This window comes from Euprymna scolopes, chromosome 39, assembly GCF_053919585.1.
Source record: "Euprymna scolopes isolate OS-2025 chromosome 39, ASM5391958v1, whole genome shotgun sequence".
NCBI classification, from domain to species: Eukaryota; Metazoa; Mollusca; class Cephalopoda; order Sepiida; family Sepiolidae; genus Euprymna; species Euprymna scolopes.
Window position 1 is genome coordinate 68,351,594 of NC_136520.1, and position 24,615 is coordinate 68,376,208.

Sequence of the window (24,615 nt, forward strand, 5' to 3'; positions counted from 1 at the left end):
GTAATAAAAAAAAAACCTTGTTTAAAAATTATTTGAAAAAGCGTGCATTTTCAAATTAATAATTAAATGCATTTAAGAAAAAAAATTTTAAAACTTCACTACAGTATTTTCCCGGCAAAAAATACTCCCTTTTAAAAAAATCCAAAGAGTGGCTATTTGAGAAAAGTGCAAACAAACCAATGGACGAACAGACAAATGGAAGTGAATTACTAGGCCCAATACCGCCCTTGTCAGGGGATCAAATAGCTCTATTTATTACTACACATTGATATATATATATAGCGAAACAGTACTGTATGTGGATGACTATAATGCTCGTCACCTTGAGTTGAGCATATTGAGAAGTGAAACACGAATTACCATTAGCATATAAGCGACGCTCTTTGTGTAAACAAATCGAGCGGAGGTATTTCGGACGATGTCAAAATACCGTTAAACTCACTACTCGTTCAAGCAGCCGCCAATAGCGTAATGGTTAGGAGCCTTGACTGCCGTACAAACGGTCGGGTTTCAATCCTGGCTTGAGGTAGTTGCCTGTCTAGCGGCACTGATGAGCTGTGAAACAGCGAAACAGTACTGTATGTGGATGACTATAATGCTCCTCACCTTGAGTTGAGCATATTGAGAAGTGAAACACGAATTACCATTAGCATATAAGCGACGCTCTTTGTGTAAGCAAATCGAGCTGAGGTATTTCGGACGATGTCAAAACATCGTTAAACTCACTACTCGTTCAAGCAGCCGCCAATAGCGTAATGGTTAGGAGCCTTGACTGCCGTACAAACGGTCGGGTTTCAAAACTGGCTTGAGGTAGTTGCCTGTCTAGCCGCACTGATGAACTGTGAAACAGCGAAACAGTACTGTATGTGGATGACTATATATATATATATATATATATATATATATATATATATTAATGTGTAGTAATAAATAGTGCTATTTGATCCCCTGACAATAAATTTATATATATATATGTGTTTTGTTTTTTTTAAATAAAACATATTTGCTCTGCAATAGTATTGAGCACTCTCTTCAGGTTTTTACTAATTACCAGTTTCACTATATATATATATATATATATATATATATATATATATATATATATATATATATATATATATGAAAGATGAGGAATTAAAGTTATATATAACTTTAATATATTATTAGAACAATGAGGAAAAGTTTAGGGGAAAATTACGAAAAACCTGTTTTGGCCATGGCATTTCGAAATTAAATACTTCTCATTAGAAGAGGAGAAGGGTTAAAATTATACGAAATGCAAATGTAGAAAAAACTGGCTCAATGGCATTTAGATACGACATGAGAATGAAGAAATATGATAATTAGGGCTGTGACAGCAGAATATTCTTTTCACTGTTTTGACTCTCGAGTGTATATCCGACACAGTTAATCAACCGAGAACCACATCACTCTATATAAAAGCATATAAAATATCAATGGATACACACTCGAGAGTCAAAACAATGAAAAGAATATGCTGTTGTCATAGCCCTAATGATAATATGATAAATAGTAATTAAAAGTAGGTACAACATATATGGGTTAATCGGAAGGATAGTATATATGTAGATAATAGTAGGTACTTGTCAGTGGGTACTTTTGTGAACAGATTCACTGCACCTGGACTCATCATCTTGTTGAAATGAATGGAACCATTGTTGATTATTCCCACAAAGTGGTCTGAATTCTTTACATACAATGGAAATTAGTATATGATTCGAATAATGATATCTACCAGGAATCGACTCAATGAATGGCATGCTGAACCCCAGGTACTGACAATGAGCCTTAATAGAATATCATCCTTATGAATCTTAGGAAGGTTGTATAGGTATAATAGTTTACTGTAATGTTGAACTGTATTTCGCAGGTGGTATTGTTGTGTAGCGGGAGGGAAGATATTGTTGGTGACATGCATATCTCATTACATGAATGTTTTATAAGAGTGTGTGTGTGTGTGTGTGTGTGTGTGTGTGTGTGTGTGTGTGTGTGTGTGTGTGTGTGTGTGTGTGTGTGATATATATATGTGTGATAGACATGTGTGGGTGTGTGTGTCTCTTTGTATCTATGTATGTAATTGTGATACGTCTAGTGCCTATATCTGGCCATGTTCATAATGTTGTCTTGTCTAAGTTAATTAATGGTTGTTTTTATTCTTTTTGAGTTTTGGCAGTTCCCATTCTTTCTTATCGGCTGTTCTTAACCCATCTACTCTGTCCAAAATCGGAAACCAGACTGACTTGCATGCAAGAAAAAATACTTTTCTCTCTTTTTTTATACTCTTTCTATTTCTTTCTTTCCACATTCTCTCTCACATATACCCAATTGACCTATTCCAGGTGCTATCGTCAACCCCAGCTACCGAATTTGACATATGTCAGCAACTTAACCCTTGAACTCTTCTTGCACTAACCAACCTACACACTAAAATCACAATTTTTAACATGCCGGCATAACCCCTAACGATTACTATATTATCCTCTAGTGATCTCTGGGCCTTGATAAGTGGTCATGCCTATGTAAAAAAAAAAAAAAAAAAAAGAAACAGGATAGATTACATGACAGTATTAGATCTATGTTCTTACTGAGGATCTGTAACAGTTTCCTTTCTGTTGGATTCTTTTTTACATTACAGTAATAACCAGATCATATTAGATCTGCTAATTTCTTGAAATATTCTGCTCTATCCATTAACACTGTAGCATTGTCTTTGTCTGCTGGTAGTATTATCATGTCCTCATCACTGTGTAGTGACTTCATCTTTTACGAAGTTAGGCTTTGGAGGCCTTGAATTCTCAAGTGCTTGTCTCACTTTCTACCTTAGTTAATTTCCTTGTGCTTTGGGTTTATTCAAGGCTGCTTTCTCTATTGAAGTTATCATATCTATGGAATCTGCCGTATGGTTGTGGTGAAGTTGGGACCTTTGTTTCGCACTGATTCCTCAGAAGTGTAATGTGGGGAGGGGGAATCTGTTTATATGGCATGTTAACATTCACTTTTGCGGCACATCAGCCCTTTTGAGGGGCTTTATAAAAACGAAGCAGAACGTACCTATTATATCCTCGTTTGTATTCCTTGGACATGTCCTCAAGTGACTTGTGTTCTGACGTTTGGCACCCTGGAACAAAAGTTCTTACATGCATAGCAACAGACGCAAGTCTCATTTATCTGGACAATGTGATCTTTATTTAGTTTCCACGGTCAAAGTCGCGTTCTTGTTTCTGTGTCATCCTTAGACAGAGGGTGGGAATTTTGCTTTTGGTTTAGTTGCCATTCACTCCCATCTTGTCACTCTCACGAGAAGTCTTTTATCATCTTGGAATCAGGGACTGCCATTTCTTAACTGACTAGAAATGCATGTGCATCATTTATTTTAAGGTGTATGTGTGTGGGATGTAAAATCCCGGTACCTAGTTCAAACTCGGAATGCACTGACCTGCCTTGTGACTCCTGCTAGTATATGGATCATTTTGGCAAACTTAACTGTAATTCTTATTTTATATATATATATATATATATATATATATATATATATATATATATATATATATATATAAAAGTGAACGTGTCTGTCTGTCTGTCTGTGTACATTTCCCTACGCAATAACTCTGTCAATTTTTAGTCTATAGACTCGAAATGTGAAATACCGGGTATTGAGATTTGGGAAAATCGATGTGACGGGTGTCAGCCAGAAATTTGGCTGTTAAGGGGTCAAATTTCAACGATTTGACCTTTAAGAACTCTACCAAACTCCTCCGACAATTTTGGGTCTAGACACTTGAAATTTTAGATATAGGTTCCTTGAACCTGGATCTAATTTAATAAAGTGATTTGAGCCCGAAACTATAAATTTTAAGGGGTCATAATAGGGGTCAAATTAAAAAAAAATTTACTCTTTTTTTTTTTTTTTTGCTCAGCATACACCTCCAAACACCCGGGCAACGCCGGGCTGAAATGCTAGTATATATATATATATATATATATATATATATATATATATATATATATATATATATATATATATACACACACACACACTAGCAGGGAGATCCGACATTGCTCGAGATTGAATGATGCTCAATGAATGTTTCACACTTTCATAGTTTTATTGTCATCGAAATCAGTGAAAACGCCCATTTTTCAATCAAATCGATTGATTGCCTGTTCTAGATGGCGACTCATTATGGTGTAACGGAAAGCTTTACATGCCTCTCTGCAGTGACTTAGTCTACAATACATTGTAGTCTACAATACATTGTAGTCTACAATACATTGTAGTCTACATTACATTGTAGTCTACAATACATTGTAGTCTACAATACATTGTAGTCTACATTACATTGTAGTCTACAATACATTGTAGTCTACAATACATTGTAGTCTACATTACATTGTAGTCTACATTACATTGTAGTCTACAATACATTGTAGTCTACAATACATTGTAGTCTACAATACATTGTAGTCTACATTACATTGTAGTCTACAATACATTGTAGTCTACAATACATTGTAGTCTACATTACACTGTAAAGAACCCACTGTTGATTTTATAAACATTATTTTTATATATAACAGTTTGAATTAAAGTTTAAAATGCAAAAGTCAAGTATCATGGTTCAATTGTGCTCTAAGCAGAAACATTCATTTTGGACACGCCCTATCATATCAAAGAACCTACTGTTGATTTTATAAACATTATTTTTATATCTAACAGTTTGAATTAAAGTTTAAAATGCAAAAGTCAAGTATCATGGTTCAATTGTGCTCTAAACAGAAACATTCATTTTGGACACGCCCCTATCATATCAAAGAACCTACTGTTGATTTTATGTGCCTGACCTTTTTGTTTTTGTGGTGATAATGGCTTGAATTTAAATTTAAAATGAAAAAGTCAAGTATCATGATTCAATTGTGTTTTAGACAGAAACGTATAAGAACACTGCTAGATACATCAAGTACATTTGTGTGAAATTTCATAAAAAAATCAGTACAGGCGCTTCAGAGTCCACAGGAAATAAACTCTCACACACACACACACACACACACACACACACACACACACACACGCAGAGTTCCTTTCATATAATAGATAGATAGATAGATAGATAGATAGATGAATAATATGTAGTAAATATTTTTTCTTTTTAATTTATATTGAATAAAGTTCACTTTCAATATAAATCAAATCGTGTTTTTCTTTTTGTTTTCAAATGCATTTTTTTAAAATTAATAATGAACGAATTTTAGTCTTTAAAATTCATAAAACAGTGAAATGTTTAAACAGAAACAGCACACAACTTTTCCTTTTAAATTTATTTTTGTTTTAATTATTTTTTAATTAATATCAATATTAATTAAAAAGAAAAAAGTTCAGTATAAACCGTGTTCTTTATTTTTCTCTTTTTTAATGTAAGTTTTAAGTTTTCTGATGCTTTTTCTAATGGGCCCCTCATTCACTATTATTGACAGTCTAACTCTTGGACAGATTTTGGCTTAAGCATGACGTCATTTTTAGGTGACTAGGCCTCTTTTACGGCGGTCGTAATTATCCTCTCACCGTAACTTCTTTAATGCCGGAAGTAAATTGTTCAAACCGGATAACCTAAACCGGGTTCTCACTCTTCAACGCCGGAAGTTATCCGTCCAAACCGGACATTTACTATCATGGTCGTTTTATCACGTTTTACATTGAATCCGAACTGAGTCGTTTTACTTTAAAAAAACTGTTTCACTTTATCTACAAATATTTATTTGTAAGTTGTTGCTTTTTTATTACATTTTTCTTCTTAACTGCTTTGGTTTCCATGTTTTTATTTCATTTCTTAGACACTTCAAGTTTTTGTTAAACAAATTTCGTGTTCAGTTCTTTTATATGACGGGGATGCGTTCGAAAACGAACGTTTTCTTTTTTTCCTAAGTGCACAACTGAAAATCGTATATGATCCCCCCCCCCCTTTAAACTATAATCAGAACCAGAAGGAACTTTGTGGCAGTTTAAAAGATTCAAAATCACTTTCGAATGTGACACGGACACACCTCGTATTAAATCTATTTTTAAAAATGGGTGCTAAGTAGTGCAGTGCCCAGTGGCTGCAGTGCACTTATTGATCCGCGCTATTTTCTAAATTTTTTTCAAAATACTATTTTGAAGTTTAATTAAAGTTTTGATATGTTTTTATGAAATTGTAAGGTTTAAGTACAGAATAGGTACAAATCTCTATGTTAAGAATCGCTTTCTAAATAATAACGTATTTCAGCACGGATCAATAAGTGCACTCACTAGTAGCAAAAAATGACTGACATGGTATTTACTTCGTGACAATTCGAAAATAATTTTGTAGTGATTCGGAAGAACAGGTGACTTGATGTCTGCAGCAAACGGTGTTAGATAAAAAGAAACAAAAACCTTACGTATTTACGTGCCATACAAAAATACAAATAAAATAATCCTGTAAATATGCAAAATGTATTTTGGTACTAAATGCACTTATTGATCCGTGCTGAAATATTTCGAAAGCCATTCTTAACTTGGGGAAGGGAGAGTATTTTGTATCTATGCTGTTATTGCTGTACAATTTAATAAAAACATATCAAAACTTTAATTAAATTTGAAAATACTATTTTAAAAAATAGCGCGGATCAATAAGTGTATTTTTAACAAAAAAAGAGTCAATTTTTACGACGTGTCCCATTCCCAACGTAGTATAAACACGCCAACCTCCCCATGTTAAGAACGGCTTTCGGAATACCCAACCTGCCCATGGTGCTAGTGCACTGTGCAGTCTAGGTGTATCAGAATTTTTGTAGGAATTTTTGACACCCCTAACACGAAACTGCGAATAAAACATAAAAATCTCGTAATTTCTCGTAAGTGGGTTATTTATTTTCTTTATGGATTGTACTTCCAAAATAAACTATTAAAGTTGTTTTAAAAGTAATAGAAATATTTTTTCTTTTTTTTTTTAAAAACAGTAATGAATTTTCTGAACTCAATATTTTTCAATTTTTAAACTTTAAAAATCTATCAATTTTTCTATTGATTCTATTTTTACGATATTTTCAGGGTCAATGTGAAATTTTATTTTCTTTCCAATAAACCGAATATAATATTTTAGACAAACGTTTTTTTTTTTTTTTTAATTCACGCCCCCCCCATTCAAGTTTCTATTAAAAAGTAAATAATTAATTTACTCACAAATTGAAGAGAAAAGGTCAATAAATAATATATTCAAATTTAAAACAAACAAAAACGTAGTGTTTTTTAGAATTTTACCTGTAAAGTTTGAAGTTTAAAACTTTCTTCTTTTTTTTAACCACGTTATTTGTTTTTTCTTTTTTATTTATTTAACGGAACCTTGGTCCTTGCTCCTTTTAATCGAAAAAAAAAATTAGGGCTTGAATTACATTTTTCAAGGAGTTATAAGCTTGGAAAGACAGGGGGTCGAATAATTCACGCCTCCCATTTTGAAATGTCTATTAAAAAGTAAATAATTAATGTACCAAAGTCTTATATCACAAGTTGAAGAGAAAAGGTCAATAAATAATATATTCAAATTTAAAAAAAAAAAAAAAAAAAAAAAAAACTTTTTTAGAAATTTAGCTGTAAAGTCCGAAGTTTAAAACCTTTTTCAAAAAAAAAAACACTTTTTTTTTTTTTTTTTTTTTTTCAATGAAACCTTGGTCCTTGCTCCTTTTAATTGAAAAAAAAAATTAGGGCTTGAATTACATTTTTCGAGGAGTTATAAGTTTGGAAAGATGGGGTGGAATTATTCACTATTTTCACGAAATTTCTGACACACCTACTAGTGCACTTACTGATCCGCGCTATTTTTTAAATCGTATTTCCACGTTTAATTAAAGTTTTATGATGTCTTTTTATTCAATTGTAAGATTAAAGTACAGCATAGTTACAAAACACCCGCCCCTCCCCATGTTAAGAATGGCTTTTTTTTTTTTTACATGGAGGTCACCACTTATCAAGGCCCAGAAGCCACTCGGGGATAAGGGTTATTGTGTGTACAGTAATCAATGGGATAGTATCATAGTAATAGTTAGTATTGGAGATTTGATAAAGTGTCATTACTTAAGGGGGCGGTTCATCAGGAATTTGTGTTGGACTTGAAGACATCCAAGTTGAAGTCGGGAGGGAAACAGGCAAGCGGCAGAGAGTTCCACATGCGTGCAGTTCTAAGAAAGAAGCTTTGTTCATGGAATCTACTTTTGATTTAGGCACGGATAAAAAGTGGGGGAAATTATTGACAGTGGTTTCAGCGAGTCGGGTGTTTATCGTGAAAGATTGGCGAGGGGGGACCAGAGAATGGAGCTCAGACGAGCACGAGCACTTGCCATGGAAATAACGATAAAACAGAGACAGGCTCGCAACGTCTCTTCTGTGGGAGAGGGGTTGCAGGGAAGAGAAAAGGGCATCCCCCACCAAGCCACAAAGTCTATTTTGTACTCTGTCAAAGCAGGATAGGCTGTTTTTTGAAGCTCCTGCCAAGATGTGGCAGCAGTACTCCATCCTTGGACGTACTTGGCTTTTATATAGATAGAGAATTGCATCTAGTGAGATATCTTCTGGAGCGTTAGAAGGATCCCACCATTTTCCCAGCGACCTTGGCCACGGAATAACGTTATTATTTCAGCACGGATCAATAAGTGCACTAGTACCCTCCCCATATCAAGAACAGCTTCCGAGGTTGGAGGGGGGGTTATTCCGAAAGCCGTTCTTAACATGGGGAGGTTGGCGTGCTTATAATACGTTGGGGCACGTCGTAAAAATGGATCAAAAAAAAAAAAATCCTCCACAATTACGTTAGATAAGTCAGCTCGTCATACTGAATTAGTCGCACAACTCTTCCACATTAAAACATACGATAAAACTCGATAATTTGGTAAATTCGGTACTCATGCAGAGAGTGATCCCTGCTGAAATAATGTTATTATTTAAAAAGCCATTCTTAATGTGGGGAGTGTTTTGTACCTATTCTGTACTTTAACCTTACAATTGAATAAAAAAAAACATCATAAAAGATTAATTAAACGTGGAAATACGATTTAAAAAATAGCGCGGATCACTCTCTGCATTACCACTGTAAATTCTATGTTTACTTGTAATTATTCTTCCACTGGATGATTTTTTGAATTTATATTAATTTCGACATAACAGGTAAGTACGTAAAGTTTTAACATAAAATGCGTTGGCTAAAAAGAAAACCAATCTACGCAAGCACCAAAATTAGCATTGATATATAAAATATCTTGCTTATTGGATTATTGGATTGGATTTCCTGTTTTAGTTAAAAATAAGTTTTCAATTATTTATTTATTTTATTTATTTTTTTTTTTCAAACGGAAACAAAAAACATGGCCGCTATTGCATGTAAAGTTTTACTGTTCATTAAGTCTAATAAAAAAATTATTAAAAAAAAAATAAAAATGAAGCTTTTTATGGTTTTATTTAAATCTTTTGGGTGTTTTATCAAAAGAAAAATAACTTTTCTGGTTTTATGTAGGTCACAATCTATGCACCTAAAGTACATATTTATCTATTCATATATATGCTAGCATTTCAGCCCGGCGTTGCCCGGGTGTTTGGAGGTGTGTGTTAAGCAAAAAAAAAAAAAAAAATGTAGTAGCAGGAAGGCAGGCTCAAACCCGTACTGTGAAGGAGGAAAAGAACGGGGAAAAAACGTGATGTTTTTGCTGTTACAACCACCGTCAAACCGGAAGTGACGTAGGTTTAAATTAAGGCTAGACAATCAAAAAGAGGCGATGACTTTCGAAAATATTGGCGAAAAAAGCGACCCCTTCCTGTTGAAACATGCCCCGTTGAGGGTGAAGGAATTAATGTTTTTAGCCAATTTTTCGGTATTTGTCGTCTGAAGGGTCCAGCTTCAAAACGATACTAGTATATATTGATAGCTCAAATTATCGACCCAAACTGATTAAAAAGCTTGCCCTATCTTTGAATGCCCTTCATGTAAAATTTCAAATGTTTAGACCAGAAAGTGTCTGAGTAATTTGGTAGAGACCACAGAGGTTAAATTTTTTTTAAACTTTGACCCCTATTATGACCCCTTAACATGTATTGTTTCGGGCTCAAATCAAGTTATTAAGTTAGATTCATGTCCAAGGAACCTATATCTAAAATTTCAAGTGTTTAGACCGAAAATTGTCGGAGGAGTTTTGTAGAGTTCTCAAAGGTCAAATCGTTGAACTTTGACAGCCAAATTTCTGGCTGAAAACTGATTACAAAGATTTTCCCAAATCTCAGTACCATGTATATCAAATTTCGAGTCTGTAGACTGAAAATTGACAGTTATTGCATAAGGAAATGTACGCATATACACACACACACACACTTTCACTTTTATAGGTGTGTGTGTGTGTGTGTGCATAAAAGTTGTACATTTTTTCTTTTAGGTGCTTGTTCAGATAGTCGACAGATCGATTTTTTTTTTTTAATGTTGTATTAAGCAAAACAATATTACATACTTAATTGTCATATTGAAAATAGTAATATATCCAAAATTTATGAAAATTCATTAAGTAGAATTGCTATTGTGTTTTCAGTAAAAAAAAAAATATCTGAGGCTAAAATGTTTGTCGCCATTAAAATGTAATCTAAAATTTGTGTTCCGAGTTGTGTACTCTTAGCAATGTCAGATGTCGCCATTAAAAATTAGTGATAAAAATTTAAATAATTAGACTCACTATCTTTCGAAGCTTATAACTACTTGAAAAATGTCATTTAAACCCTATTTTTTTTTTTAAATAAAAGGAGCAAAGACCAAATTTTAAAATAATAAAAGGTTTAATAGAAAAATATGCAATATTTTTTTTTAAATTGGTTTTCTTTAAAAAAGATTTCAAGAAATTCAATGAATTTTAACTTACTCCAAATATAAAAATATATATAAGTTCGCCGTATTTGAAAAATGATCACATTTCACTCATCAGTTGAATAAGTTGCCATTTAAACACAAACTAGCTGACAATTTTTCCATTTTTTTTTTTTTTAATTCTCTTAAAGAATTACATGAGTTTTTGATTTAAAATATTTCATTTCTTCATTATGCAATGAATTTTTTTTTTTTTTTTTTTTTTTCAAAAATCTAAAAAACAACATTGAATGAAATAGAAAAAAATGAATGTAGGTGTCTAATTTTTACTCGACAATATTTTCAAAATATGAGCTTCCACTGAAAAAAAATCAACATGTTTTTTTTTTTTTTTTTTTTTTAAGTTTTAAACTTTTGACTTTACAGGTAAATTTTTACATAACTATTCTTTTGTTTTTGTTTTTGTTTTAAATTAGATTATTTTATTTATTGATCTTTTATCTTTAATTTGTGATATATAAACTTAGGTGAGGAAATTATTTTCATTTTAATAGACATTTCAAAATAGTGGGTGGGGGATGAATTAAAAAAAAACGTTTGTCTAAAATATTATATTCGGTTTATTGGAAAGAGCATAAAATTTCATATTAAACTTGAAAATATCTTAAAAATTGAATCAATAGAAAAATTTTGATAGATTTTTAAATTGAACAAATTGAAAAAAATTAAAGTTGTAAAATTCAATTCATTTCATTATGTAGAAAAATGGCTGCATGAGCACGCGCATGCACTTTGTAAACATTTTTTTTTTTTAAATAAAAAATAATATTTCTATTATTTAAAAAAAAAACTTTAATGGTTTATTTTGAAAGTATATTCCAAAAAGAAATTACGAGTTTTGTATATTTTATTTGCAGTTTTGTGTTAAGGGTGACAAAATTATGACACAGCTAGTGTACTCTTTGTTTGTATGACCTATTCATCGTCTACTTTAAAACATCTATAAAAAAATGCAGTTTTACCTTATTTTCCATAAAAATTACTTTTAACTTTCTACACGATGAATTAATGTTAGCGGAAAATCGCTTATTGATGTACAAATTATTCCATTTACTCGACTGGACTTCCTGTTTTAATTTAAATTTAAGTTCATATTTCGAGTGATGCAAGGAATTAATGCAGAAAATATCGGAAGTTACTTGCTGCAGTTCCTCTGGTGTCGCATAATTAAAAAAATTACCACGGCAATATTTTACACTAGCAGGACACGTTAACCGGCGTTGCTCCGTGGTAGCATGCACCCCCTTCTCCGCATAGAAATTTAAAATACGGCTGTTGTTGTTTTTCTCGTTTGCCAACCCATGTTAAAAATGTCTTTGTGAATAGACACACCATTTTGTGCCTGAGGGTGGAGTTGTCATAAAATTTGCTGGAAGGTTCAGGATATTTTTCACGGTATGGTTCAGTGTAAAGTTCAGGGCAAGGTATTTTAGTTGGCAAGACTGGAGTTATGGCGACACAAAACTATCGAACCCTGTGTCCCTTAAAGGGTACAAAATTCCTGTAGTCACCTGTACGTTACTGAATATAAATGTAAACGCTATCTAAGAACGTGACCGTTTTAATTAAACTGTAAAAGTAAACATTATAAAGGGGTGCTGAAAATGAAAATAACATTAAAAAAAAAGAAAATTTGGCATACGAGTAGAATCCAAGTTCTGAATAAATGTTAGTTTCTAAAAAGTGGGGGATCGCTTTTCTATAATAATATGATGTGAAATGAGCACCCACTGGCGCTCCTAGGAATAAATGTAATGTTTTAATATTATGGAAGAATGTGTTTGAAATGTCGTTCTATAGTTGTATAAGGTAATGGCTAATAGTGTAAACATAATAAATTTTTATCTGCCATCTGTTGGTGTACCTACGGTATTTTGGTGCAGAGGGGAAAAACTGTGCCTCTTTTATTATATACAAGACAAGATGATATCCATGTGTATTATGCTTTTTTTTCTCTTTTTTCTTTTTTTTCTCTTTTCTTTTTTTTTCTTTTCTTTTTTTCTTTTTTCTCTTTCTCTTTTCTTCTCTTTCTCTTTTCTTCTCTTTCTCTTTTCTTCTCTTTTTTTCTCTTTTTTTCTCTTTTTTTCTTTTCTCTTTTTTCTTTTCTCTTTTTTCTTTTCTCTTTTTTTCTTTTCTCTTTTTTTCTTTTCTCTTTTTTTTCTTTTCTCTTTTCTTTTCTCTTTTCTTTTCTCTTTTCTTTTCTCTTTTCTTTTCTCTTTTCTTTTCTCTTTTCTTTTCTCTTTTTTTCTTTTCTCTTTTTTTTCTTTTCTCTTTTTTTTTCTTTTCTCTTTTTTTTTCTTTTCTCTTTTTTTTTCTTTTCTCTTTTTTTTTCTTTTCTCTTTTTTTTTCTTTTCTCTTTTTTTTTCTTTTTTTTTTTCTTTTCTCTTTTTTTTTCTTTTCTCTTTTTTTTCTTTTCTCTTTTTTTTTCTTTTCTCTTTTTTTTTCTTTTCTCTTTTTTTTTCTTTTCTCTTTTTTTTTCTTTTCTCTTTTTTTTTCTTTTCTCTTTTTTTTTCTTTTCTCTTTTCTCTTTTCTTTTCTCTTTTCTCTCTTTTTTCTTTTCTCTCTTTTTTCTTTTTTTTTCTTTAACATCGGTGTCACCACTTATCAAGGCCTGGTGGCTACTTGAGAATAAGGATTTTATAGTAGTCAATGGGACAATATCGTAGTAATCGTTAGTAGTGGAAATTTGGTAAATTAGATTACTTAAAGGGATGACTTATCAAGAATTTGTTTACGTTGGACTTGAAGGTGACCAAATTGTAGTCAGTTGGAAAGCGGACAAACGGAAGAGGGTTCCTCAGGCGTGCAGTTCTAAGAAAGAAGCTTTGTTCATGAAATCTAAGTTTAGGTTTAGGCACAGATAAAGAGTGAGGTAAATTATTGATAGTGATTTCATCTAGACGAGTGTTTCTCGTAAAAGTCAGATCAAGGAGGATTTTAGATTGGAGCTCAGATGAGTACTTGCCATGAAAATAACGATAAAGCAGAGACAGGCTCAAAACATCTCTTCTATGGGAAAGAGGTTGCAGGGAAGAGAAAAGGGTATCCCCCACTAGGTTATGAAGTCTATTTTGAACTCTGTCAAGACAGGATAAGCTGCTTCTAGCGGCTCCTGGCCACATGTGACAATAGGGCAGGTCGATTTGCAACTTTTTTCAGAAAATCAACATGCCACTGGTGATGATAGTTGGGATTTGATGTGATAAGAACATATACGAAAAATTAGATTCCCATCTTGAACAGAAAATTGAGCATTTAATTTTAAAAACCGTGTAGAAAAATGCTGAAAAATCCTTCATTTTCATAGCATTTTTCGCAACACTGACTTTGAAATTTTACTTTTTTATTAAATATTCAATTAAAATTGATATATTTATATGAAATACATTGAAAGAAAAATAAATAAATGAATTATAATTTTAATTATGAATCACAACTAGCAAAATATCTCAACTTTTACTGCATTAATTAAACAAAAATTGTAAAACAGCTAATTAGCAACTAAGTCTTTTAAATTTCACAATTCAAAAATATATGTGGAGATGTATTACACAATATAACAACTTGATACAAGTTACAGAACCATGTATTTTAATTTTTTATTAGAGGCAATAATATAAACTTATAATAGAACTAAATTGTTCTGTATAATTTCCTTTGGAGGAAAATGAAAGTCTAATTTGCTGGCACGATGACTTTGTAATAATGTGTCTATGTCTTGCTTCCTATCCATATACAACTTTTTGAGAAAAATCAATCAAATTTTACCAGTGTGTGGCTGTAAAATTGATAGCAGTAATCTTTTTCATTTTTTTTTTTTTTTTTTTTTTGTTCTATTTCTGGAAAAAACACAAAACAAAACAATTATTTGAAAACACTTATTTTTTTTATATTTTTGCGATGTAATATGAATAAAACTAGCTATTGTTTGAGTAAATTAAGAAAACTAATAAAATTTAATGGATAAATATTTATTTACCTAATGGACAAAATCGTTTGAATGCCATCTTCTCTCACATCCAATTCATCTGAGTTTATCATCGATATTATATTTTCCAGAAGTAGTGCAAAAGCACTATATTTTGAATAGTTTAAAACAGTAATTTGGATTTCAGTTAACTGTTTTATTCTCTAAATCATATTAAAATATACTGTTGTTGGTTAAAAAAAAATATTGTCGGTTTTGATCTCAAACCAACTAACTGCATACACTTGGATGATAAATTCGACCAAAATGTCTAATTTATCATAGTGTTTGATGACAGACAACTCTAGTCCATAAACACATTAATCTTGTGGCTTATGTTAGCCATCTTCCTTGATTCAAGGGCCCAATTTTCTAAGTTAACTTCTTCACAAGAAATGCCAACAGCATACTCAAAAAGTAGCCTCTGGTCTTCACACTTAAATTATTTGTTTCTTCTGCTGTCAGATAATGATGATCGGGAGGGACACTAATTTTTTCGAATTCTACTTGAGGCAAATCTTGATAATTATTGATGCAAAGTTTCCCCAAAGGACCAGTAAATGTTGTTAGGCTTTTTGTTGTTCCATCAATTAATTCAAAAATTGCTGTAAATGGCAGTTCTTCTAGTGGAACCTGAAAATAGGAAAATTTGCATGTTTAATAATAGAGCCAGATTACATAATAAATACCACTATATTATTTTATTTTCCACAAAAATGGTACATAATTGCAGGTGAATCTATAGCATTAATTTTACCTCCTTGTTAGGAGGACAAGTGCAGGTTATGTGCCTTGTTTGACAATTTTCTGCCTTGCACTTTACTGCAAAGTCATCACATCTCAAGACAGAAAGTTTACAGCTACAAGAAGATATAGCAAACAATCTGTCTAGCTGGTCCTTCATTCTTTTCACTTTGATTGCTGCAAGAGATTTCCTGTCAATCTGTTTGGCCCTCTTATAGCAAAATATATTGAACTTCTGTCCTATATAATATTACCTTAACAAGGGCAATTGTGGATTGACTGCTTGCCGAATACTAATTATTTCCTTGGCAATTAACTTAGAAATCTCACTATTTTTTAAGTAGAGATAACTGTTTTCGAGGAAATAAGTAAACTGGATGACTTCTCGTGAAGTTGGGGGTGCTGTTTCATCCAAATCACAAGGTGGACCAGCAAATTTTGTGAACCACGGGTTAAAACTGACCGTTGTGCTTTTCCTGACATTCTAATCTGAAAAGTAAAATAAATAAATGAATTAGAACTGAAGGAAACTGTTTTAGGCTATCTTCCAGATTCATACGTAAAAAAAGAAGTGCTTGTTATAATAATGAAAAATAATGAAAAATAATGAAAATAATGAAAAACTTTGTAGAGTGTAATTAGATGTATTGAAGAGAGAGGACCAAACCAAATCAGAGGCATAGTGTTTAGTTTAGACATTTTTTAGCAGATTAACGCTCCTCCTTCGATAACATGAATTTACCAATAAAGAGATTCATTCTTGCTGTAGCTGTGCCATTTTAAACGAGTGTTTACAGTTTGAAAAACCAGTGCTTGTGCATCTGTTACTATGCTATTTTTAATAGTATTTTTAAGTTAAATTTAATTTTTATTAAATTTTTGTTTATTAAATTTTTAGGTGAAATTACAGAATAGTTATAATACAACCTCCTTCCCATATTAAGAATGACTTTCTAAATAACAAAGTTATTTTAGCACAATAACATAGATGCACAAATAACGAAAAACCTTTAAAGGAGTTTCCTTATTTACTCATATTAATCTTTGTGGGTTATCTGATTTTAAAACTATTATTTTAGAAGAAAAACACTGCTTAAAAACAATTACTCCCTAAAAATAAAAGAAATTAAAATTTGACACTAATTTTCTGCAAAGTATTTTTTATTAAGTAAAAAAACTTGAAAATTTACGTGGTTATGTTCCGTAAAGAATGTGTAGAATAAAATTGTATGGACTATTCTTTTTCTTTTTTTTTTTTTTTTTTTTTTTTTTTTTTTTTTTTTTTAATATAAAACTGGAGTATTACCATATTTTTAATAAAAATTTCAAATAGAACTTGATGTGAAATATTAGGTTGGTGCAAAAATAATGTTTTTGACGTTCATTTGAACGTCAAAAAATGCCATTATTTTTGCACCAACCTAATAGAAAAACAAATTAAAAAAGATAAAACAAATGTTTAAATTCACTGCAGACACTTGAAATATAATAATACATATTTTAAACAAGTCTTTTTCGTTTTTCTTTCGAAATAATTAAGCCTAAATTGTTATGTTTTCAAATTAAATAATAAACAAACGTTAATTTTCAATATCAATAACGAGTGTGTTTTGCGACGGTGAAATCTAAAATGTTTCCACCCAAAAAAAGTTCCTGAAATGAAAAAGTGAACTTTGGTTGTTATTATTTACAAAACATAATTTTGCCTTTACACTTAATATTGATTTTATTAATTCATTATCCTCACTCATTTTATTTAAAAATGTAGTTTAAAACATATTCTAAATAATGATTCCATTTTCTTAATAGTACAGATTGTTTTGATGAAGGGACGTTCTTGATAATTCACCAAAAAACTTTTAATCGCTTCAATTTTTCAACTTTTAAAGTCATTTCCTCAAGCAAAAATAATGATTTTGAGAAAAATATTTCGTGTAGGTCTTTTCTATGTCAAGCCCCAACTATCATCACCATTGCCTCAGCAGGGTTCCAAAATCGACCTGCCCTAATGTGGCAACAGTATTCCATCCTTGGACATACCTAGCTTTTATATAGGTAGACATCTACTGAAGCGGTAGAACGATCCCACCATATTTCCAGCAACCTTGGCAACGGATTTGATGTACGTGTTCCATTTTAGATCAGAGTAAAAGTCAGATCCAGAAGCTTGGTAAAACATGGAGCCTCCCCAAGATGAGAGCCATTCATTTCAATTGATGCCAGATTGGGATCAGAGCATTGATGATGTAAAAATAGAAGCTTGATTTTAGATGCATTAAAGTTAACCAGGTGAGGCCAGTATAGCGGAGTAAATTTCTGGGCTTGCTAAGGCATCCAATTCGAACACAGGTTTTATAAGTAAAGTTGTCGGCTAGGTGGCTTATCACATTGACAGATGGGGTTTCTCTGATTATCTCCTCGTCTAGATGTAATAACTCTTGCCATTGCTGAAAAATGTCCCACTTATGCAGCACCAAGAAGTCTAAGAATGCTAAGCAAGATACATTAGATACATTGTGCTCGACATTCTCTGATCTTCCAACGTGGAACAGTGCGATGTTGGGTCAGTCTGGTATAAGCGATTCATTTCAATACGAATAATAAAAAAAACGGTTCTGCTGCAAAGTGTAAAGTTTTCTTACTGAGACATTTATAGGAACGGACTTAGTTTAGTAGGACGACCAAAAATGGAAATGCAGAATTTATTTGTGATGTAACAATAGCAATTGGTATAAAATCCTCAGGCCAAGATCATAGTGTAGTATCTGTTTTGATGCTGCACTTCACCTTTTCTGTCCTCAGTCAGTGGAGGAGAAATCCTTCATGGCAATTTTTCTTGTAGTTCCTATCTAGAGTGCCTCTTTTGGGGAACTGGATTTTTCCTACATTAAAAACTTTGTGTCTAACTCAGCCCTCGTGGGGAGGCAAGTAAATAGGAACAATGGCAATTGGCAGAGAAAAAAAATAAGAAAAAAAAATTAATTTTATCTTTGTATTGTGATTTCTTACAACAGATTGCCATTGGTTGCGGTCTAAGATACAAGTCTCTTGAGGTCTAGTAAATAAATATTGGTAAATAATTTAATACCACACTAGGTATAAATAACTGTTAAATCTTAAAGTTAAGAGGAAAAAAGAAAAGATTAACTATGTTGAGGGTAGGAAACAAGTGTAAAAAAAAAGGGGGGGTGCTGAAACAATTAATTTTATAAACATAATCAATTACACGTACCCCCCTCCCCTTCGAAAATGGCACATCATTGCTCGTTAATACAAAACCAATGAGAGCCTTCGCATTGAATAGAAAGTCATTGATGCAAGGGAAATAACTCTCGTTGACTAAGAAATTTAACATTTTATTTTGGGTTTTCGGAGAAGACCTGGACATATATACGAGGCGGAACGATAAAAGTGTCGCCTTAAAGAAAACAACACTACAGCTTTGTTTAAAAACTTTTATTGAAAAAATCAATTCGGTAGCTTGATTATGTGGTAGAGCTGACATCTATTCAATGTAGCCGACTTCAGCCTCAATCACCGCTTTGATACGAGTCCGAAACTTGAAACATGTCTTTTCAACAAGCGCCAGCAGGAGCTCTGCAAATACTTAGTGAATGGTGGGGATCAGGTTGGCTTTGATGTTGTGGGAGGTCATGTTGGTGATGTCCTCAACATATGACGAAACGAAGTAGTCTAACAGGTTCAGGTCGGAGAGGGATGGCAACGAGACGAGTACAAAGTCGTAGCACTCCTTCTGAAGCCAAGCTTGGGTCTCTTTTGGATTTGTGGGCCGACGCCGAGTCCTGCTACCCTACCCAGGGTCTAGCAGTATCAGAAATCATCAGTAAAAAATCGCGGTAAACACTGGAATATTTAGACTTACTGTCTTCCGAAGCTTATAACTTCTTGAAAAATGCAATTCAAACCCTAATTTTTTTTTTTTAATTAGAGGAGCAAAGACCAAAATTTAAAAAAAAATAACAGGTTTAATAGCAAATTATGCAATATTTGTTTCTTTTAAATCGGTTTTCTTTAAAAATAAGAATTAAAGAAAACAAAATTTTACTTACTTCGATTATAAAAAAAAATATATATAAATTCCAAAAAATCACTTACCAATAAAAACTACTATTCGATGAGTAGTTCAATTGTTCATTGTTAAGAATTTATCCATATTTATACTTATATTCCCTTTTCTTTTTAAATAAAATACTTTTTTAAACAAAGATTAAAAAAAAAAAAAAACGCGAACTCAGATTTTTTTTTTTTTTTTTTTTTTTTAACTGTTCAAATAAAGGGAGACAAGTCTGATTTTATTCGCCTTTATATTCTGGTGGCTTTAAAGGGACATAATCTCTTTTTATTGCGTGCTGTAAACCAAAATTAGTATTTTGGTGCCTCCGTAGATAAAAACTGAACACCTTCACTTATAAGATTTTTCTGTTAAACAAAAAAACTAGTCGACCGATTTAAAAAAAAAAAAAAAAAAAAAAAAATTTATTCTCCTACTGAAATACATTAGTTTTTGATTGATATGTTTTAATACTTCTTTATCGAGTGAATTTTGTTTTTTAATATCTAAAAAAAGAAAACCTTGAATGAAATAGAAAAAAATTGTCGTAAGCGTCTGATATTTACTTGACATTCTAATCATAACATAAGCTTCAACTTTAAAAAAAAAAAAAAATCAACGTGGTTTTTGTTAAAAAAAAAAAAAAGGTTTTACACTTTGGACTTTACAGGTAAATTTCAAAAAGACACTTTTTTTTTGTTTTAAATTAGAATATTTTATTTATTGATCTTTTATCTTCAATTTGTTATATATAAAACTTTGGTGAGTAATTATCGAAATTTTAATAGACATTTCAAAATGGTGGAGGGGATTAAAAAAACGTTTGGCTAAAATATTATATTTGGTTTATTGGAAAGAGCATTAAAATTTCACATTGACCCTGAAAATATCGTAAAAATTGAACCAATAGAAAAATTTTGATAGATTTTTAAAGTTTAAAAATTGAAAAATATTTAACTCGTAAAATTCAATTGATTTCATTACGTAAAAAAATGGCTGCATGAACACGCGCCGGCACTTTGTAAACACTGTTTTTTTTTTTTTTTTTTTTTTTTTAAATAAAAAATAATATTTCTATTATTTTTTAAACAACTTTAATAGTTTATTTTGGAAATATATTCTGTAAAGAAAATAAACAACCCACTATAAAAAGAGAAATTACGAGTTTTTTTTTATGTTTTATTCACAGTTTTGTGTTAGGGGTGTCAAAAATTCCCCAAAAATTCTGATACACCTACCCAGGATCTGCCTTGGACTACCAGAGGATCACCACACTGTTCAGTACATCCAGTTACACTGGTGTTGACTTTCAAGCTGACTCTAAGATGTGAGGTCGCATGATGTGTCCCTCACTTGAAACCACACCAAGGACCATAACCGTAACTGAAAACTTTATTTTCATCACTCTGGGCATGTCACTGTTATTCGTGGCACCGTCCACCCAGCCCTCTGTGGCCTCGGGCGACAAGATCAAAGTGTAGTATCTGTTCCGTGGGGAAGCAAATAAATACACGCTATTATTCGTGGCAATCCAGCAATGTATTTTGAGGGTGCTGGCAATCGTCCTTTTGCCATAATTTGAATTGTTAGAGAGCACGAATTATACAGTGGTAAATCTCCAATCTCGCTCATTAAACATTGTCTCATTTTCAGACATGATAGAAGGCTACTATTTATGAAAAAGTTTTCAAAGACAAGCCAAACATAATTGTAGGGTATTTATTTACACAAACATTTTTGGCTACATATGTGCATACATGTTTCACTCTAACTCCTTTAGAGAAGCAGCATCATTTTCGGGCCAGATTTCTTTTTTAAATCAAATTTTATATAGTTCTTTTATACAAAAATTTTTATTTGAACAAATCGTAATAATGAAAAACTGTATATATATAAAACTAGCGGGGGGGGGTACCCGGTGTGGCCCGGGTTTTGTAGGTGTGTGTGTGTTGGAGGGTGGGAGGTGATCAAAACAACCCTGTTTAAAAAAAAAAAAAAAAAAAAAAAAAAAAAAAAAACGTTGGCCGAGTGTTTGGAGGTGTAAAAGAAAAAAAAAAGTTTTAGTAGGAAAGTAGGCTTGAACCCTGAACCTTTGACGTGGAGATGGAAACAAAATGGAAAAAACCCTGGAACGTAGCCATCTTGGCCACGAGAGAAGAGGAATGAAAAACCTCTTAATTTAACGTTTATAAAATGAAATTAACAGGTGCGAGAATCTTAAAGCGTGTGATGTTTGACCTTGAAACATGACGTGGCTGCAAGCCAGGTTTTGCTTGTTTTATACTGAAAAGCGAAAGATACACGGGACGCTCTAAAAATCTGGAAAAAATAGTGCATGAAAGTCAGGCAAATTAAATAGACAGTCGACCACCGTTCGCAACTCATAGATATTATCATTTAGACGTGATATAAAAAGTTTTAAGAAGGAATGAGCCGACCGAAATGTCCAGCGAAAAAAGCCTTTTACAGACATACACAAAAAGCGAACACACATACATACACACATTTTCACTTTTATATATATATAGGTGACTATTTACAATTTGTTTTCATAAGAAATAAAATCTGGCCTGATTTTCTGTTTTCAGTTAATTCTTTTCCGTTTTTTTTTTTTTTTTTTTTTTTTCAGTTAATTCTTTTCTGTTTTTTTTTTTTTTTTCAGTTAATGGATTAAAGATGTAATCTGTTACAATGCAGCTTTATCTTTTCAAGAATGTTTTACGCACGAGTGTCTTCGTAAGAAAATCTTTCTTTAACACTTTTCGATCGACGATTCCCAGAAAAATGGGCAAGTTAGCCACATCCAAGGTGGACACACCGGAATATCACGGCCTTTTTACCGCGGACCTAAAGCTTCTTGTTGACCTATTCAAAAGTAATAACTACGAAATCCGGATAGCTGGCGGGGCCGTGCGCGATCTCCTGATGGGGATCGCTCCCCAGGATATCGACTTTGCAACGACAGCAACCCCGCAGGAAATGAAAGACATGTTTACGGCAGCACAGATCAGAATGATCAATATGAAAGGCGAAAAACATGGCACGATTACGGCCCGAATAAACGACAGTCAAAACTTTGAGGTAACCACTCTTCGGATTGATACGAAGACTGACGGACGGCATGCTGAAGTGGAGTTCACGACAGATTGGCAGCTCGATGCTAATCGCAGAGATTTAACAATTAATGCAATGTTTCTAGATTTTGACGGAAATCTCTATGATTATTTCGAAGGCAAAGAAGACTTGATGAATCGGGTTGTGCGTTTTGTTGGCGATCCATCACAAAGGATCCAGGAGGATTACTTACGAATTTTACGATATTTTCGCTTTTGGGGTAGGATAGCTTTGGAAGCCTGTAGTCATGACGAAACAGCCTTGGATGCGATTAAGGAAAACGCACAAGGGTTATCTGGCATTTCTGGCGAAAGAATATGGGTCGAAATGAAAAAAATTGTTGTTAAGAATCATATGCCGGCAATCCTGGATCAAATGCAACAGCTCGAAGTTTTGGCAAACATCGGCTTCATAGGTAATGTTGAGATGGATCGCGTCCAGAGGGTGTGGAAGAAATGTAAAGATCTGTCACCACAGCCGATGACAGTCATCTCGTCTCTCTTAGAAACTGAAAACGATCTTGTGGCGCTCAATAACAGGGTCAAAATGTCTAACGACGAGTTCAAGCTCAGTATTTTTATTCTTGAGCATCGAGACGTCGTTCCGTCGGGTGATGCGTTGAAATACTACCAAGACCTGCTCATTTCACAGAAAGATAGCAAATTAAAAGGGCGCATTTTGGAACTGTTGAAATATCTCGGTCGGGAAGATATATACGAGTCGTTTGATAAATGGGTCCCACCTCGCTTCCCTGTGACGGGTTATCATCTAATGGAAATGGAGGTCCCTAAGGGTCCGATATTTAACAAAACTCTTAATTCTTTGAAGGAAATTTGGAAAGAGAGTAATTATACTTTAAATAAAGAAGAACTATTGGAGAAGGTGCAAGAAATTGTTAAAATGGAGTCGAAATAAAATATTCTTTTAGAAATTTAAAAAAAAAAAAAAAAATTTTTTTAATTTTTTTGTTTCTTTTTATATTTCTTTCTATTTACTTAACAAGTTAGATGCAAAATCGATTTTTTATGTAGGTGAAACCCCCCCCCCAAGAGGTACTGTGGATTGGAACAAAAATTAATATTACCTCAGTCTAGAAGGATTCTTCATTAATCGGAGGGGGTAAAATATACTGTATAACATCAGAACAGATACTGCACTTTCTTCCTAGCCAAATATGTTTTTATTTATTTTCATGCCACCATGGGAGCAGTAGTTGCTTGTTGAAAAGTTGGTCGCAACAGAACCAGTTTCAATATTAATGCACGACAACACATGCAACTCTGAATTTGTTTGTTATCGTCTCAAATTTTTGCATTTTTAGCAATTTTTTCAAACTTAATGACTAAGACTAAAACTATATGTTTTGGTTTCGATTCTAGCTGATGGCACCGAAGTCCTTTTTTTTTTTTTTTTTTTTTTTTTTTTTTTTTAACATTTGAAATCATTACTATATCGATGCCTCTGTTCAGTCTCGAAAGACAAAGGATACCCCCTGTAGGGGCAGCTGCGCATGTAATTGTGTGGCAAGGGTTGCGCAATCCTCAACCACACTTTTCCTGAATCGGCACTGTTTGAGTCTAGTGGCAAGGAGAAGTCCAGGACAGCTGAAAACAATGAAAACATTTTTGCCTGGAATATTGTTGTCATATTTGGGTTGGTGAATCTCTGGCGTTCTTGATAAATTACAGAAATGTATCTTATCTCATTGGTTTCACTCTTATTTCATCTCTGTAAACTCTCTCTCTCTCTCACACACAAGCGTGCTTTTGCTAATCTCTACTATTCTATAA

General features: G+C 32.6%; 1 protein-coding gene across 1 annotated transcript; it reads left to right on the plus strand.

The window, feature by feature from the left end:
* The first annotated feature begins 5,620 nt into the window (after positions 1-5,620).
* LOC145263829 (CCA tRNA nucleotidyltransferase 1, mitochondrial-like) lies at positions 5,621-23,783 on the plus strand. The gene is made up of 2 exons (XM_080120895.1): positions 5,621-5,777; positions 22,374-23,783. The coding sequence occupies exon 2, from the start codon at positions 22,403-22,405 to the stop codon at positions 23,738-23,740; it is 1,338 nt and encodes a 445-aa protein (XP_079977021.1). The 5' UTR covers positions 5,621-5,777; positions 22,374-22,402; the 3' UTR covers positions 23,741-23,783.
* The last annotated feature ends 832 nt before the right edge of the window (positions 23,784-24,615 follow it).

Excerpts from the sequence above, each read along its gene's own strand:
- LOC145263829 (XM_080120895.1), top strand. The coding sequence starts at position 22,403 with ATGCAGCTTTATCTTTTCAAGAATGTTTTACGCACGAGTGTCTTCGTA.